We start from the raw sequence: 14872 nt of genomic DNA, 5'->3' as shown, positions 1-14872 counted from the left end.
TTTTGTCACAATTCTTTGATAAGGAATTCTAATATTATTTGCCTTTTACGGTACATCTAAATAATAGAAGATGAATTTGAAACAGTTAAGTCGAGATCCCATCCTAAATCCACTTGCATACTGCATCTACTGAAACAGAAAAATTAAATCTAATTTGTTTTTTTTCCCCCATAAAGGCATAAAGCTTATCCACAATTTCTTAAGGTTAATGGGGTTTTTCACATGGTCGCTATTCAAAACCCAAACAGTCAGCAAATCCACTGAATATTTTGTTTTGTTTGAATAATTATAAGGAAGCTGGCATGGATGTGAGTCAGCAGAGCCACTGGATCATGAAAACGTGTCCCGACATATTGTTTATGGTTTTTGAATAATTGAGATTTAAACAGTTGGTCAGCAGATGAAACAAATCGAAAAGTGAGAAAATAAAATAAATGGTCGTCAATTTGGTAACCTCTTTTTGACATGTCAGCAGTACACCTTTCATCTTTTCTTATCCACAAAAACATATCCATCTTTTTAGGTGGTTCAAATTTCATATACCTATTCTAAAATTATTACTCCCTTTATTTCATTTTATACGTAACCTTATTTTAATCTAAAATAATTTTAAATTACTTATGTGATTCGAAGAATTTTAAAATAAAATTAAATTATTTTTAATTATAAAAAAGAAACATATACATAAAATGAGACGGAAAAAATAATATATAATCCTCCTTTATTATATTCTATTCGTTTCATTTTAATTATCATGTTACATTTTTTAAAAGTTAATTTGATTAATTTTTAAAATTAAATTATCTTATTTTAATTTAATATTATAAAATAAAAAATTAAATATATATTAAAATATTAGTCAAAATAAACGGATAGTGTATGGTGTATTAATTATGCAAGTTGCTACTAATTTGAGAATATTCAGGCAAGAAAAAGGAAATTAAAAATTCAAATTATGCGGCTGAATTTTCTTTAACTGTAGAGACGACACGTGTCTCATTCATCTTGTGCTATTTCTATAGGTTTCCTATTTCTTAAATTATTATAAAAACTAGACCCAAATCCGATTGAATCTGCATTCCTCTTTGTACAATTTCTTCAATTTTTTAGCTGTAAATCCTTCACTTTACCAAATTACTTGACATCCCCACTTTGCTGATTGTCAAGAATTGTTTGTCTGACAAAAGGCCCAATTTTTCTAATCATATCATAAATTTGAGGAAAAATTATGGAGGTTTTAGTGATGGGAAGTTCTCAGGTGAATTTGGGTAGGAATGATTTGGGAAATAGAGAAGTTGGGAATTGTAGTTTTACCAAGAATCTCAATTTAAACATCTCTTCTTCTTTCAAAATTTCAAAATTATGTATAAAATTGCATACAAAATCATTCAATAGGTTTAGTCTGAAAGCATCTGCTTCTTCACAAGCTGAACCACTCATAGCAAATAATAACAGAAAACCCAAGCCGGTAAGCTACCAGATCTTCTTGTTTTTATTATTTCGTTTTGAGATTCGCAGAGAATATGCTGTTTGTCATGTTGTTTTTTGATTTAAATTTTGGGGCTATGTATCTATAAATTGATTTTTTTGGGATAATATGGATATTTTATTGGTGAGCGAGGCGCGATCGAAAACCGTCTTTGGATCACACTAGTTATGTTGTTGTTGTAATATTGATTTGTTATTGTATTTTGTGGTGTTTTTGTCATTTTAATCGAACAACTTGAGCTTTCATTGTTTCCTGAAGTCAATAAGTATGTTTTTTTTTTGAGGGGGGGTGGGGGTAGAAATTCTCCAAGTCTTTGGTTTATGAATTTGTGAATACAAACGTTTAATGATTCTAGTAAACTTTTAGCTTTAATCTAGAGCATTGAGATGTCTTATTATATTACCATGACGAGTGCTTGTTTGTCTCTTAGGACCTTAACTAAAGATTGTTGATGATAACAAATGTCCTGAATAGTTCAATAATTAGGAACATCCATGAGAAGTTGGATTTGCTAGAATTGGTTATGTTAATTGTGATTTGATTATCATATTACTAGATTATGTTTGAATTATTTTAATTTCGAAAATTTCATGAAGCACTTAAAGGGAGAGTGGGCTTCATTTCTCACTTTTTGCTTCAAGCCCCATCAACCCTCTCACGTTTTTTGCTTATTAAAACATTCTTCTGTTGCTATATTGACATGTCTTGCTCTCTTGGAAATGCTCTTGCAGACTGGTGACGTGAAACTATTTGTTGGGTTGCCACTTGACGCTGTTTCAAGTACTAATACGATAAACCATGCTAGAGCAATTGCAGCTGGATTAAAAGCCTTGAAGTTACTAGGTGTAGATGGCATAGAACTCCCAGTCTGGTGGGGAGTTGTTGAGAAGGAAACCAGGGGAAAGTATGACTGGACAGGCTACCTTGCACTTGCTGAAATGATCCAAAAGTTGGGACTTAAGCTTCATGTGTCACTCTGCTTCCATGCATCAGAGGAAGCGAAAATTCCACTCCCAGAATGGGTTTCTCGGATTGGTGAATCTGATCCTAGTATCTTCTTTAAAGATCAATCAGGACAACACTATAAAGATTCTCTTTCGTTCGCTGTTACTGATGTTCCTGTCCTTGATGGAAAGACTCCAGTTCAAGTATACAAAGAGTTTTGTGAGAGCTTCAAGGCTGCATTTTCCCCGTTCATGGACTCCACATTCACGGTATGAATTATTCAGCTTAACTTGCAAGCTTTTGGGCATTATGGTTGCATAGGATTTTTAACTTATATGCACTGTTCTAAAGAATGTTTACATTATTAGTACATTTTAACATGTAGTAAGTTACATGTTTCATTTTCTGTGTTAACTAATCTAATGATAGTTATCTTTCAATATATAGAAGTTAAACTCATTAGTACATTATGTCATCTTTCAGGGCATTTCCGTTGGTCTAGGACCAGAAGGCGAGCTTCGCTATCCTTCTCATCACAGTCCATCCAAAATGAACAATGATCAAGGAGCTGGTGAGTTCCAGTGTTATGATAAATACATGCTGAGTTCTCTTAAACAGTATGCTGAAAGCAATGGGAATCCTCTGTGGGGATTGGGTGGTCCACACAATGCCCCTGGTTATGATCAACCACCCATGACAAGCACCTTCTTCAAGGAGAATAATGGATCTTGGGAGACGACTTATGGTGACTTTTTCCTTTCTTGGTACTCGGAGCAACTTATTTCACATGGAAGCCGACTTCTTTCTCTTGCCTCTGAAACATTCAACGACGTTCCAATCTCCATTTGTGGCAAAGTTCCCCTTGTGCACTCTTGGTATAGAACCCGATCCCATCCTAGCGAGTTAACAGCTGGTTTCTATAACACAGCCAACAGAGACGGTTATGTTGAAATTGTTGAGATGTTTGCAAAGCATTCGTGCCAAATTATATTGCCCGGGATGGATCTCTCGGACGATCATCAGCCAAACGAATCTCTCTCGAGCCCAGAGTTGTTGGTTGCTCAAATTACATCGTCTTGCAGAAAGCACGGAGTGGAAATCTTAGGGCAAAACTCAATGGTTGTAAATGCATCGAATGGTTTTGAACAGATAAAGAAGAAATTGTCCGGTGAAAAAGAAATGATGAGCTTGTTCACATATCAAAGAATGGGTGCTGATTTCTTTTCTCCTGAACATTTCCCTGCATTCACTCAATTTGTCCGAAACCTCAATCAACCAGAGCTGGATTCAGATGATCAACCAACCAAACAAGAAGAACGCTTTGCGAGTTATCATCCCCAGATGCAAGCAGCTTAGATTCATATTCTATGTACATATTGGAAATTGTAACGCTAGAGATTAGTAGGTGTAGTAGCTTAAGCTGAAAGTTGCAAATCATTCGGTTTGTCTGTTATATATATTTGTATTGGTATAGTATGAGAAACTTCTGATGGCTTTCAAATATTTTTGTTTTCGGTTGCACTTACTTTCTCTTAAAACGGAGGGTCCTTATTGATATGTGGTGTTCAAAAAGTGGTCGTTTTGGGGTCGGACTGAACATTGCTAATATGGAAGCAACTACGCAACTCCTCCGTTTTGATCCGTTATAGTTATAACTTTGATCCGTTAATTGAATAAGTAATTTGTTCAACTCAAGTAACCAAAAAGGAACGATTACGTATCTTACCATCTTTGATTTTTTCTTACATATAAAGACGAGTCTGGGCCCAAGTTTTCGATAACACAATCCCGAACTCATCCCATCTAATTAACTTGGTATTATATTTTATTCCACATCCCCGAATGAGATCAATTAAGTTCCCCGAAGAACTTAATCTGTGAATCAAACGATCTTTGTATAGGATATTCTCTTCTTTTTTTTTAAATCAAATTCTTATATATAGATTATTTATAACAGTAGAGTATCACAAATAATATGGCAAGGCTTTGAAAATAACAGACAAGAAAGTAGGTTTAAGTGGCTGCGGCCACAAATAATTGAATGAGAAACCTTGAAAACATGGAAAATGTTTCCATTTGGCAAAGTATTAACGTGTTTACTAACTTATCTATTCTTATTCAGATACCGACGCTATTATGCAAGGAGAAAATTAATTGTAACATGCTAATGTGTTGGATACATGATATATTGTTTTTTATGATTATTTTTTTATGAATAATTTTAGATATGTTATATGTGTTTTCGTCAAAATTTATTTATGAAAGCGAAAAGAGCCCAAGAGAAGAGCATTTATCTTTTTGATTTCATGTATATGAGTGTCTACGATAGTTCTTGGTGAGACTAGAAATGCCAATGTCTCTTCCTTGTTTATGCTAAAAGTAGTGAATTTTGGAGCTTAATTCACAATAAATTTAGTGATCGGAAGTTCGGTAATGCTAGGTCGTTCTAACTATATTTCTTTTTGAATGAATTGTTATTTTCTTTTTTTCTTTTTAAATGAATTATTTGTTTATTTCCGTATATGATTAATAACCGAATAATCGAACCAAAATAGATAACAACTAAACTGATAAATGTATATTATATTTGATTTGATTTTGTTTTAATAATTTAAAAACCTATTAAATTAATTTAATTTTGATTAATAATCCACCCAAACCAACCCTAAACACACCTACTCACAATCATATCATACAATTACTAATATTTGAGCAGATAAATAGGTCTTATTTCAATTAAATCTTCTTAATAGTTTAGCATCTTCATGTAAAATACAAAATACTCTGTTTTATGTAACTTCAATAAATATAAATGTTACTTTTAGAAAACTGAAAATTGATATTTGCTTACGCCTAAAATCTAGTTGCAATGATTGGATTCCATACATTCTTTTTTAAAGGAATATTATGATGTTCTAGTCATATTTTTGGAGGGTATATCATCAGTAGGATAAAAGACGTAATTAACGATGCAGATGTGGAATGAGAATGGATTCAAGTCGTATTCAAGAGAGGTAATTAAGTATTTTGGATTTATAATTTAAAGAAATAGGAGATTGACAATGATATCACACATTATATTGGACCGGGATAAATGAGATAGATGCTCACAACCTATGCCTTTGTGTGATAAGAATGTGCCATAAATACTGATACCACTTTGCTAGGAAGAAAAGGAGCAAAATCAGCAAATGCAACTACTTTTTAATGAGATAGCTACAAGACTTCAAATTCATCCCTATCAGTTCTCAATCAAATAAGATAACAGGGACAAGCTATCCAAAAATCAACTCAATCATATGAAGAATGAAGCGGGAATCGCAATTTAAAGTAGACTATTGTGGTTGAAAAATCTGGGCAAAACTCTACACTTTCTTGTTGCGTCTAGGCGCCCACGCAAGTGTACGTGATCTAACAAGTAATATAGTAGCTCTTTCGAGACGGATATCGAACCCACAGAGACTTTATGAAGACCACTTATTTCTGTTTAAAGGACTATACCAATCATGTGTGTTGTGAGAAACTAAGATAATGATATCACTAAATCCTTTGCTTTAAGAAGAATTACTACTACTACAAGAGTTAAGCAGAAAATCAGGTTATGAAAAATCCAGGGATGTAGCATAGAATGAATTCAAACATAATATTTTCTACTTTTAGTCTTAGATGAGATGTTTAACTACTGATTTATAGGGTTACTAATACAATCATAGTCTTCCGCCATCTAATTATCTATCTTTATCGACAACCTAACTACATCGTTGAGTGGGGATAAGTATGAATCAATAAAGACGCATTAATCTATCGTCCTATTTATTAACCAAACGTGGTATACAGGTATGTGTCACTAGCATCCTCCATACGAATCACCCTAAGTTACCCTAGCATGAACACTTTTCCTACATTCTTTGTTCTATCTCCTCGTCCTCTTCCAAGTTCAAGATAGACAACACATGTACTCTAATGTTGGCCGAACATTATAATAGTTAAAACGAAAAATGCAAGAGTAATTATAATTAACAACTCATCAGCGATAAAAGAGTAGATCGTATTATGTCATAACTTCATAGATACAGGCCCAGAATAAGAGTGCTTAGCCACTCATGTTCAATAGATATACACAATGAATTAGTTCATACACTTTAATCTTCAAAAGAAAAGAGAAGAAAAGAGAAACCTAAAGTGCGTGTATCCTCGTCTCAGTGTTCTTTCAAAAGCTACGTGAACCCGCTCTAAAAAGCCCTAGGGTTCTATTTATAGGATTTTTAAAATAACCCTCCAATCCTAAGTGGACTCGAACTTGAACAGAAAAATCTGAACTTTGGGGCTCTATTGGCGCGGCACGCCAAAAAATCCCTTCAGTAGTTTCACCCCTAGCGCAGTGCGCCAGGAACGCCTCTCAGTTTTTTACCCTCTGGCGCACCGCGCCAATAGAGCCCCCAAGATGATCCTCTGTAGTTTATACCCTGGCGCGGCAGGCTAGCAATATGGCAGGGCTGCTTGCCCCATTTTTTGCTCGCTTCTTCTCCCGTTCAACTTGTACTTCTTTCTATTGACTTATTTCGAGAACTGACTTGTCTCCAAGAATCTTGCAATTACTACACACACCTTAGTGCAACCTTGTTTTTCATTCTATTTAAAACATGCAATTATGTTTCTAAAATATTCTCAAAACAACTACTAAATATGGGCAAACAAGGCACATGGACACATAAATATGCCCAAGATCACTACCCTACACTTAGATTTTTGTTCGTCCTCGAATAAAGACCTGACTTATGCATAGCCAATGACACAACATGTTTATACGGCAAGCCGACTTGGTTATACAATGGGCATCTCACTAAGCATGTTCACATTTCATACACCCACATGACTAGTTCAACACCTCCTAACCTCAAGGATTGACTCTGTAACACAGCAAACTCATATACATCATTCAGTTAGCAACCATATAAGTTATCAATCCTTTCAATTGGACATGTTCCTCTCACCACAAATGAATCACCTATAAGCAATCAAATAACATTTTAAACATCAGTGGGTGTATAACAACAAAGTCACTCACACTTTCAAATAATTTCATTTGCGACAAAAGATTTTCTATAAGCTTGGACTTAGTGTTCTGCTCCGCTAATACAAGACTACGATAGTTTAGGATCACTAGGTCTTCATAGGTTGTAATGTTGGCTAAGGGACGGGTAGGAGCTATTATTTGATTATAAATAGTGGCTAACTTTCTCAAGCACTTTATTACATTACACTTCTCATTTACTCAACTTCAAACACCCATTTAAACTCACCCGTTTTCTTTCTTTCTTACCTTTTTTATAATAGGGCCTCTCTTTCTTCCTTTGTTTATTAACTTTTCTCTTTTTTTTACAAGGTGTTAGTTTATTTCAGGCACCAATTCCCTACTTTATAAGCTTCATGTTCTCTTATCCCTTTGTTCTGCATTTACTTCTTTCAAAACGCTTATGATTTTGGATCAACTTAACTTACTTGGCTGCCTGAAACAAATGGGGATAGGCTACATAATGAGGCTGCTAAAGAAAATTTCAAGGCTCAAAAGGGCTGACTAGGAATTAAGTATTCATGTTAGTCACACAATAGGGGGAACAAAAACCAGGCTATCAAAGTAATGCCTACGTCATCTCCTAAGCTCCACAATCTTCATTTCATTTCGCATACACTTCGGGCAAGTTCTAGCTATCAATATGTGCGCATAGAATACAACAAATCCTCACACACATGGCACATGTACAACTGAAGAATGTCAACTAAATATTACCAACTATACAACCATATGAATTCAATATTAAGCATGCATCACTTGAGTCGAATACAAGGGCTTTAGGTGTCTTAAACTAGTCATTTCATTCCATGCTTTACATTATCCAAGTGCGCAGCCTAGTCAGACACTATATCTACAAACAGACACCACGACGATGAATACTCTTAAGATGGTCTTCATCCATCTACCATAGAGCAACGTCACTTAACTAAGAGTAACTTAGACCTATAACACTTATGACATTTTTTTTGTACGGTTCAAAAAGGACTATCCTTGGCTAAAGAATAAAAAACAACTACCAAGGAACCCAAAATAAAAATACACTAACAAAATCTATACACAATATAATTAGAATTTCAACTCCTACCCTACACTTAAACAAACACTATCCTCAGTGCACAATTAATGCATAGCCCAAGAGTGAAAGAAGGAACTTCCTGAACAGCTCAGTCATTATCGCCGCCATCAGTGGTAGCAGTGTCATTCACAGCCATAAGAGGAGTGGTAGCATCGTCTGGCTCCTCGTTCTCATCATCATCTCCTATCTTATCAATTGTGGGCTCATCATCATCCAAGAGCTTCTGAAACAATAGGTCCATACGGCACATGTACATAGCACTATCCGTAAGAGAATAGAGATCAACTAACTCCGCCATCTCTTTGTCCATCACCGAACGACCACCAATACGCAATTGCAACTCTGCCATACCAAACATCCTTCCTATCCAGCTATTATCCTGTTCTTGTCGACCAAAAGTTGATAATACAGGCCCATGAGCAGTGTCTTGAGCCTTAGTCTTTGTCACATCCATCAGATTACACACCAATAATGGAACTCTTGGTGTGAACAAATCATGAACTTCCTCCTCGCACCCTCAGGCCGCAACATCCGGGTAATTATACTTTTATAACAAAAATACCACCTTTTTTTATTCCATAATTTCTTTATGTTGTGGCGTAGCACCGACCCAGTATTCACCTGCAACCTTTTCATCAAGCGATAAACCAAAACAATCCTGTCCCTCATCACATCAAACATGTGCTTACCGGGTAATAATACACTCAAATAATTTTCAACCATACCCGAGCCTCACTATTAAGATGTGCATATTACAATGTAGAGTGTCTCTCAGTGTCTTTTGCCTATCCCACCATGCAGCAGAATTAACACCGCATAAGCTGTGATGAATGCCTCTATATGAGGGTTGTTCCTTCATGTCTAAATTCTCAAAATAGTCATAGTGGGGAGTTCTTAAGAATTCATTCAATGCTCGAGTGGTAAAACATATAGTTTTACCTCTAACTTCTACACTATTGCTACTAGACTGCTCAGTAGTCCAATTAATATAAAATTCACGGACGAGAGTTAAATTACACTCACCTTGGTCCTCAAAGATGTATTGAAGACCCAAATTGCACACCATCTCATGAATTTGAGGAAACTCCGCCTACAACCTGCCCTCATTGACATACTTATCTCCATGTACTTTGCCTCTTTTTGAGACTCGAACCAATCCAACCCATATTGCTCTACTTTCTGCTTACCGAATCAGCGCGGTGGTAGTCTTGAACTTGTTGGTTTCGCAGATGAATAAGCCCCCCTTTTTCGAAATCTTTTGTTACCCACTCCTCCGTCTAGTTGCTTTCCTTTAGGTGTCATTGGAGAAGAGAAAGGGAGAGTTTATATAGAGAGAGAATCGTATTTAGACAATGGTGATGATTTTAGAATGGTGGGTGGCTAGACAAAGAAGACAAAGTGGTGTTTTGATATTTTTGTACTTGTGTGGGATAATGTAGGTGGTGAAAAGGGGGTTTTATAGGAGGAATTAAAGTGGGGAGATGAAGATGAAAGGTTGTGGGAGAGTGAGGGTCAGTAGTTGGAGAGTTTAGGTTGAGATAATGGGTAGTAGGAAGGTTTTGGGGTATTTTAAAATGTCTATTTCTGAATTTAAACCCGAACCTGACACTGGCGCATTGGTGGCGCGGCGCACCAGTGTCGTGCCCACTTGCAGAAATTTTGAGATAGGTCTTGGCGCGGCGCACCAAGATTACGCCCGTCCAAGTACTTCATTGTTTGCATCCTAGCGCGACGTGCCTGCAAAGCGCCAGCCCGCCAGGTTTCAGACTTTTGCTTTTTTTTTTTGTTTCGAATTGGCTTCTGTCAATCTACGCATTAACCACACACTATTAGAAAAACAAACACGGTGGGTTTCCTCCCACCTAGCGCCTTAGTTTTTGTGGTGGCACGACTTTAGAACTTCTTCTACTCCTAATATTACCAATAAAGACAATCTAAAATCAAATGCTAGCCTAAAATACAAAAGACAAAGAAAAATTACAAGCTTTAGATACTAATACAATGCACGAGTTGCCTCCCGTGTAGCACCTTAGTTACCATTGCAGCACGACCTCACTAAAGTAGTGTGTAACTCTTTGTCCATTTACTAAAAATATGGGTGTTTTCATTGCATTTCATAATTCCACAGCTTCATGCGGTGTCATACGCACCACTTCAAAAGGTCCACTCCACTTGGACCGCAACTTACCTAGAAAACGTTTGAGTCTAGAGTTAAAGAGGAGTACCTTTTGCCCTGATTTGAAATTCGAGTGACAATATGCTTGTCATGCCATCACTTTGTTTTCTCTTTATACAGCTTAGCATTTTCATAGGCATGTAGCCTAAACTGTTCTAACTCGTGCAATTGATCCAACCGCTTCCGTCCTGCTAACTTTGGGTCGAGATTAAGCTTTTAGATTGCCTAGTATGCTTGATGTTCTAACTCCATTAGTAGGTGACACGCTTTACCGAATACCATCTAATATGGGGATGTCCCAATGGGGGTTTTATAAGAAGTTTTATATGCCCATAATGTCTCATCTAGCTTTGCTGCCCAATCCTTCCTTTGTGCATTGATAGATTTTTTGCAGTATCTGCTTCACCTCCCTGTTGGAGACCTCAACATGTCCACTGGTCTGCGGATAATAAGTTGTAGCTAACTTGTGTCTCACCCCATATTTAGCCAAAAGATTCTTCACTGTTTGATTTATGACATATGATCCTCCATCACTGATAATTGCCCTGGGAGTGCCAAATCGAGTGAAGATGTGCTTCTTTAGGAACTTGCTTACCACTTTTGAGTCAAACATGGGAAGGCCCATGGCTTCAACCCATTTGGACGCATAATCCACTATCACTAATATATATTGATTCCCATAGGATGATGGAAATGAACCCAGGAAGTCCATGCCCCATACATCGAAGATTTCAACCTCTAGAATGTTGTTCAAAGGCATTTTGTGTCTCCTTGATATTGTGCCCACTCTTTGACACCGATCACAGTTCTTTACATATCTTTCAGCATCTTTAAACAGAGTAGGCTAAAAGAAACCTAATTGAAGTACCGTATGGGCAGTACACTCACCTCAATAATGGCTGCCATATGGTGATGAATGGAAACTATCCAACACTTAGCGCATCTCAGTTTCTGGAACACTCCTCCTAACCATTCGGTCAATACTTTTTTTGAATAAATAAGGCTCGTCCCATATGTAGAACCTGGCATCATGCATCAACTTTTTCTTCTGCTGCGAGGCATAAGGTGGAAACACTCTACTAACTAGCTAATTGACAACATCTGCATACCATGGCAATTCAGTCATCCCTAGGGCCAATAGCTGCTCATCTGGAAATTCTTCTTTAATCTGTAGTTTTTTTTCAATATGTGTCGAACTCTCTAACCTGGAAAGGTGATCGGTAATTTGATTCTCATATCCCTTGCAATTCTTGACCTCGATATCAAACTCTTATAGCAACAGAATCCATCTTATGAGCCTTGGCTTTGCATCTTTCTTATTGAATAGGTACCTAAGAGTTGCATTATTAATGTAAACAATCACTTTAGTACCTACCAAATAGGATCTGAACTTGTCGAATGCATAAACCAGTGCCAACATCTCCTTTTATGTGACAGTGTAGTTGGCCTCATCTGAATCAAGAGTCTTGCTTGCATGATAAATAGAGTGAAAGATATTCTCTTTTAGATGCCCCAAGACTGCCCCTACTTCTACATCACAGGCATTACATATAATCTCAAAAGGTAGCTTCCAATTGGGAGAAATTAAAATTAGAGCTTCTGTGAGCTTCTTCTTCAATAGCTCAAAGGCTCATACACACTTCTCATCGAATGTGAACTTTACTTCTTTCTCCAACAAGCTGCACATGGGCTTAGATATTTTTGAGAAATCCTGATTGAACCTTCTATAGAACCCAGCATGACCTAGGAAACTGCAGACTCCTTTGACTGAAATCGGAGGAGGTGGCTTCTCTATCACCTCAATCTTGGCTTTATCTACTTCCAACCCTTTATTTGAAACTTTATGACCCAAGACAATCCCTTCATTTACTGGAAAATGCCACTTTTCCCAATTTAGTACAAGATTTGTCTCTTAGCACCTTCCTACCACTCTATCCAGATTTCGTAAGCATGAATCAAAGGACTCCCAAAAAACTAAGAAGTCATCCATGAAGATCTCCGCAAAATCCTCCACCATGTCCTGAAAGATCGTCATCATACACCTTTGGAAAGTTGCAGGTGCATTACACAATCCGAATAGCATACGCTTGAAAGCATAAGTTTCATAGGGACAAGTGAATGTTGTCTTTTCTTGATCCTAAGGAGCAATCGAGATTTGATTGTACCGTGAATAACCATCCAAGAAGCAATAATACTCCGGCCCAGATAGCCTGTCTAGCATTTGATCAATGAAAGGAACTAGGTAATGATCCTTCCTTGTCGCCTCATTCAATTTGCGGTAGTCCATGCAAATCCTCCAGCCAGTGACTGTTCTAGTGGGAATTAGCTCATTCTTCTCATTTGTGATCACCATCATCCCCACTTTTTAGGTGCACACTGGAGTGGACTTACCCATTTACTATCTGAGATGGGGTAGATGATTCCTGAATCCACCTACTTAATGACCTCCTTTCTCACCACATCTTTCATTACCGGATTCAGTCTATGCTAAGGTTTTCCAACTGGTTTGTGCCCTTCTTCCATGAATATCCTGTGCATGCATAAGGCTGGACTAATTCCGTGCAAGTCATCCATTTGCCAGCCCATGGCTTTTTTTTGTAGTCTAAGCACCTCCAAAGCTGGTGTAACCTGTATTTCAGACAAAGCAGATGAGAGAATTACTGCTAAAATGTCATTTGGACCAAGGAATGTATACCTGAGATGAGATGGAAGTGGTTTCAATTCCAGTTTTGGAGCTTCCTCAGTTGAGGGTTTGGGCGACGGGCCCAACACTCTATTCAATGGTTCCACCTATTTTTTCCACATTCTCACATTGTGAGCATCCAACACACTAACAATTTCTTGCGCCAGCACATCGCTTTCTATGTCTTAACCCATTGATATTTTCTCCATAGGATCTTTAGATTCCACACATTTCTCCGCCACTACTTCATCAATTATTGTTAGTGTAGATAGCTCTTCATATATGCAGGTAATTTGAATGCGTTATACACATCAAATACTTCCAATTTGTCATGAGCTCTCATCGTTAGTCGCCCTACTGCTAAATCTATCAATAAGAAATGGACGTCCCAATATGAAAGGGACCTCTGGATCTGGCTCAAAGTCTAAGATGACAAAGTCCACAAGGAAAATGAGTGATCCCACCTGGACTAATCATCCTCAATGATCCCATCCGATCTAGCTACTGAGCGGTCTGCCAATTGCAACAGAATGGTGGCAGGTTTCGTACCCCACCTGTCAATCACATAATCCTCTTACATTCACACAACTGCCAATAGTAACCTGTATCGTGAAACTTCCTGGATCTTTCTGCTTTTTGGGAGCTTAAATTTATTCAGAATTATTGAACTACACTCCTCAGTGAGTGCTACTATTTCATACTCAGCCAGCTTGTTCTTTTTGGTCACAACGTCCTTAACATACTTGGCGTTAGGGGTGTACATGGACCGGGTTGGTTCGGATTTTTTATAAACTAAACCAAACTATTTGTGTTGGGTTATTAAATCTATAAATCAAATCAAACCAATAAAAGTCAAGTTTTTCGATATCAATTTTTCTCGGGTTTTTCGGGGGTTTTCGGGTTTCTCAGGTTTTTTCGAGTTTCTCGAGTTTTTCATATTATCTAATAAAAAGCACAGAGCAGTGCTTCTTAAAAAGAGTTCTAGTACAAAATATCAACATATAAGATGGAGGCAGAACACTTGTTTGAAGTTTTAACTTTATAATATAACTTTATAAGATGGGCTTTTTTGTATATTATTTAAATGGGCTTCTCAAGTCCAAATCTAAATGTAAGAAAAAAAACAAAAATTATGAAAAAATTTAAAAAAATATTTATAAATTATATTTTAATAAATATTTTTATGTATAACATAATTTAAAAGTAGTATATCTATAATCGGGTCGGTTTGGGTTCGGTTTGAATTTTTTTAGTTAAAACCAAACCAACCCTATAATGGTCGGGTTTTTTTTTCAAACACCAAACCAAGTCAAACCAAACCACTAGTCGGGATTTTTTTTTATTTGGTTCGATTTGTCGATTTGGTGTGGTTTATCGATTTGCCCTATACAGCCCTAGTTGGCGTACTTAGGGATACCCTGCAAAAC

General features: G+C 36.8%; 2 protein-coding genes across 2 annotated transcripts; one reads left to right on the top strand and one right to left on the bottom strand.

Moving 5' to 3' along the window:
• The first annotated feature begins 1059 nt into the window (after window positions 1-1059).
• LOC129887250 (inactive beta-amylase 9) lies at window positions 1060-3937 on the top strand. The gene is made up of 3 exons (XM_055962275.1): window positions 1060-1468; window positions 2221-2703; window positions 2918-3937. Exons 1-3 carry the CDS (start codon window positions 1229-1231, stop codon window positions 3788-3790), a joined length of 1596 nt encoding a protein of 531 aa, XP_055818250.1. The 5' UTR covers window positions 1060-1228; the 3' UTR covers window positions 3791-3937.
• Window positions 3938-11849: 7912 nt separating this feature from the next.
• LOC129884170 (uncharacterized) lies at window positions 11850-13115 on the bottom strand. Its single transcript, XM_055958514.1, has 3 exons — window positions 12928-13115; window positions 12682-12804; window positions 11850-11967 (listed from the first exon to the last, which is right to left on the bottom strand). Exons 1-3 carry the CDS (start codon window positions 13113-13115, stop codon window positions 11850-11852), a joined length of 429 nt encoding a protein of 142 aa, XP_055814489.1.
• Window positions 13116-14872: the final 1757 nt, after the last annotated feature.

Source organism: Solanum dulcamara, chromosome 4 (assembly GCF_947179165.1).
Source record: "Solanum dulcamara chromosome 4, daSolDulc1.2, whole genome shotgun sequence".
Classification (NCBI taxonomy): domain Eukaryota; kingdom Viridiplantae; phylum Streptophyta; class Magnoliopsida; order Solanales; family Solanaceae; genus Solanum; species Solanum dulcamara.
The sequence above is the reverse complement of the archived record's forward strand: the minus strand, read 5'-3'. Positions and strand labels throughout refer to the sequence as shown.

What these genes read in the sequence shown, in the direction of transcription:
- LOC129887250 (XM_055962275.1), top strand. Translation starts at nt 1,229, where the DNA reads ATGGAGGTTTTAGTGATGGGAAGTTCTCAGGTGAATTTGGGTAGGAAT. An exon ending in ATAACAGAAAACCCAAGCCG is followed by an intron (nt 1,469 to 2,220) that starts GTAAGCTACCAG and finishes ATGCTCTTGCAG; the next exon opens with ACTGGTGACGTGAAACTATT. An exon ending in TCATGGACTCCACATTCACG is followed by an intron (nt 2,704 to 2,917) that starts GTATGAATTATT and finishes GTCATCTTTCAG; the next exon opens with GGCATTTCCGTTGGTCTAGG.
- LOC129884170 (XM_055958514.1), bottom strand. Translation starts at nt 13,115, where the DNA reads ATGGTGATCACAAATGAGAAGAATGAGCTAATTCCCACTAGAACAGTC. An exon ending in TTCTTGGATGGTTATTCACG is followed by an intron (nt 12,805 to 12,927) that starts GTACAATCAAAT and finishes AACTTTCCAAAG; the next exon opens with GTGTATGATGACGATCTTTC. An exon ending in CTGGATAGAGTGGTAGGAAG is followed by an intron (nt 11,968 to 12,681) that starts GTGCTAAGAGAC and finishes TCACCTTTCCAG; the next exon opens with GTTAGAGAGTTCGACACATA.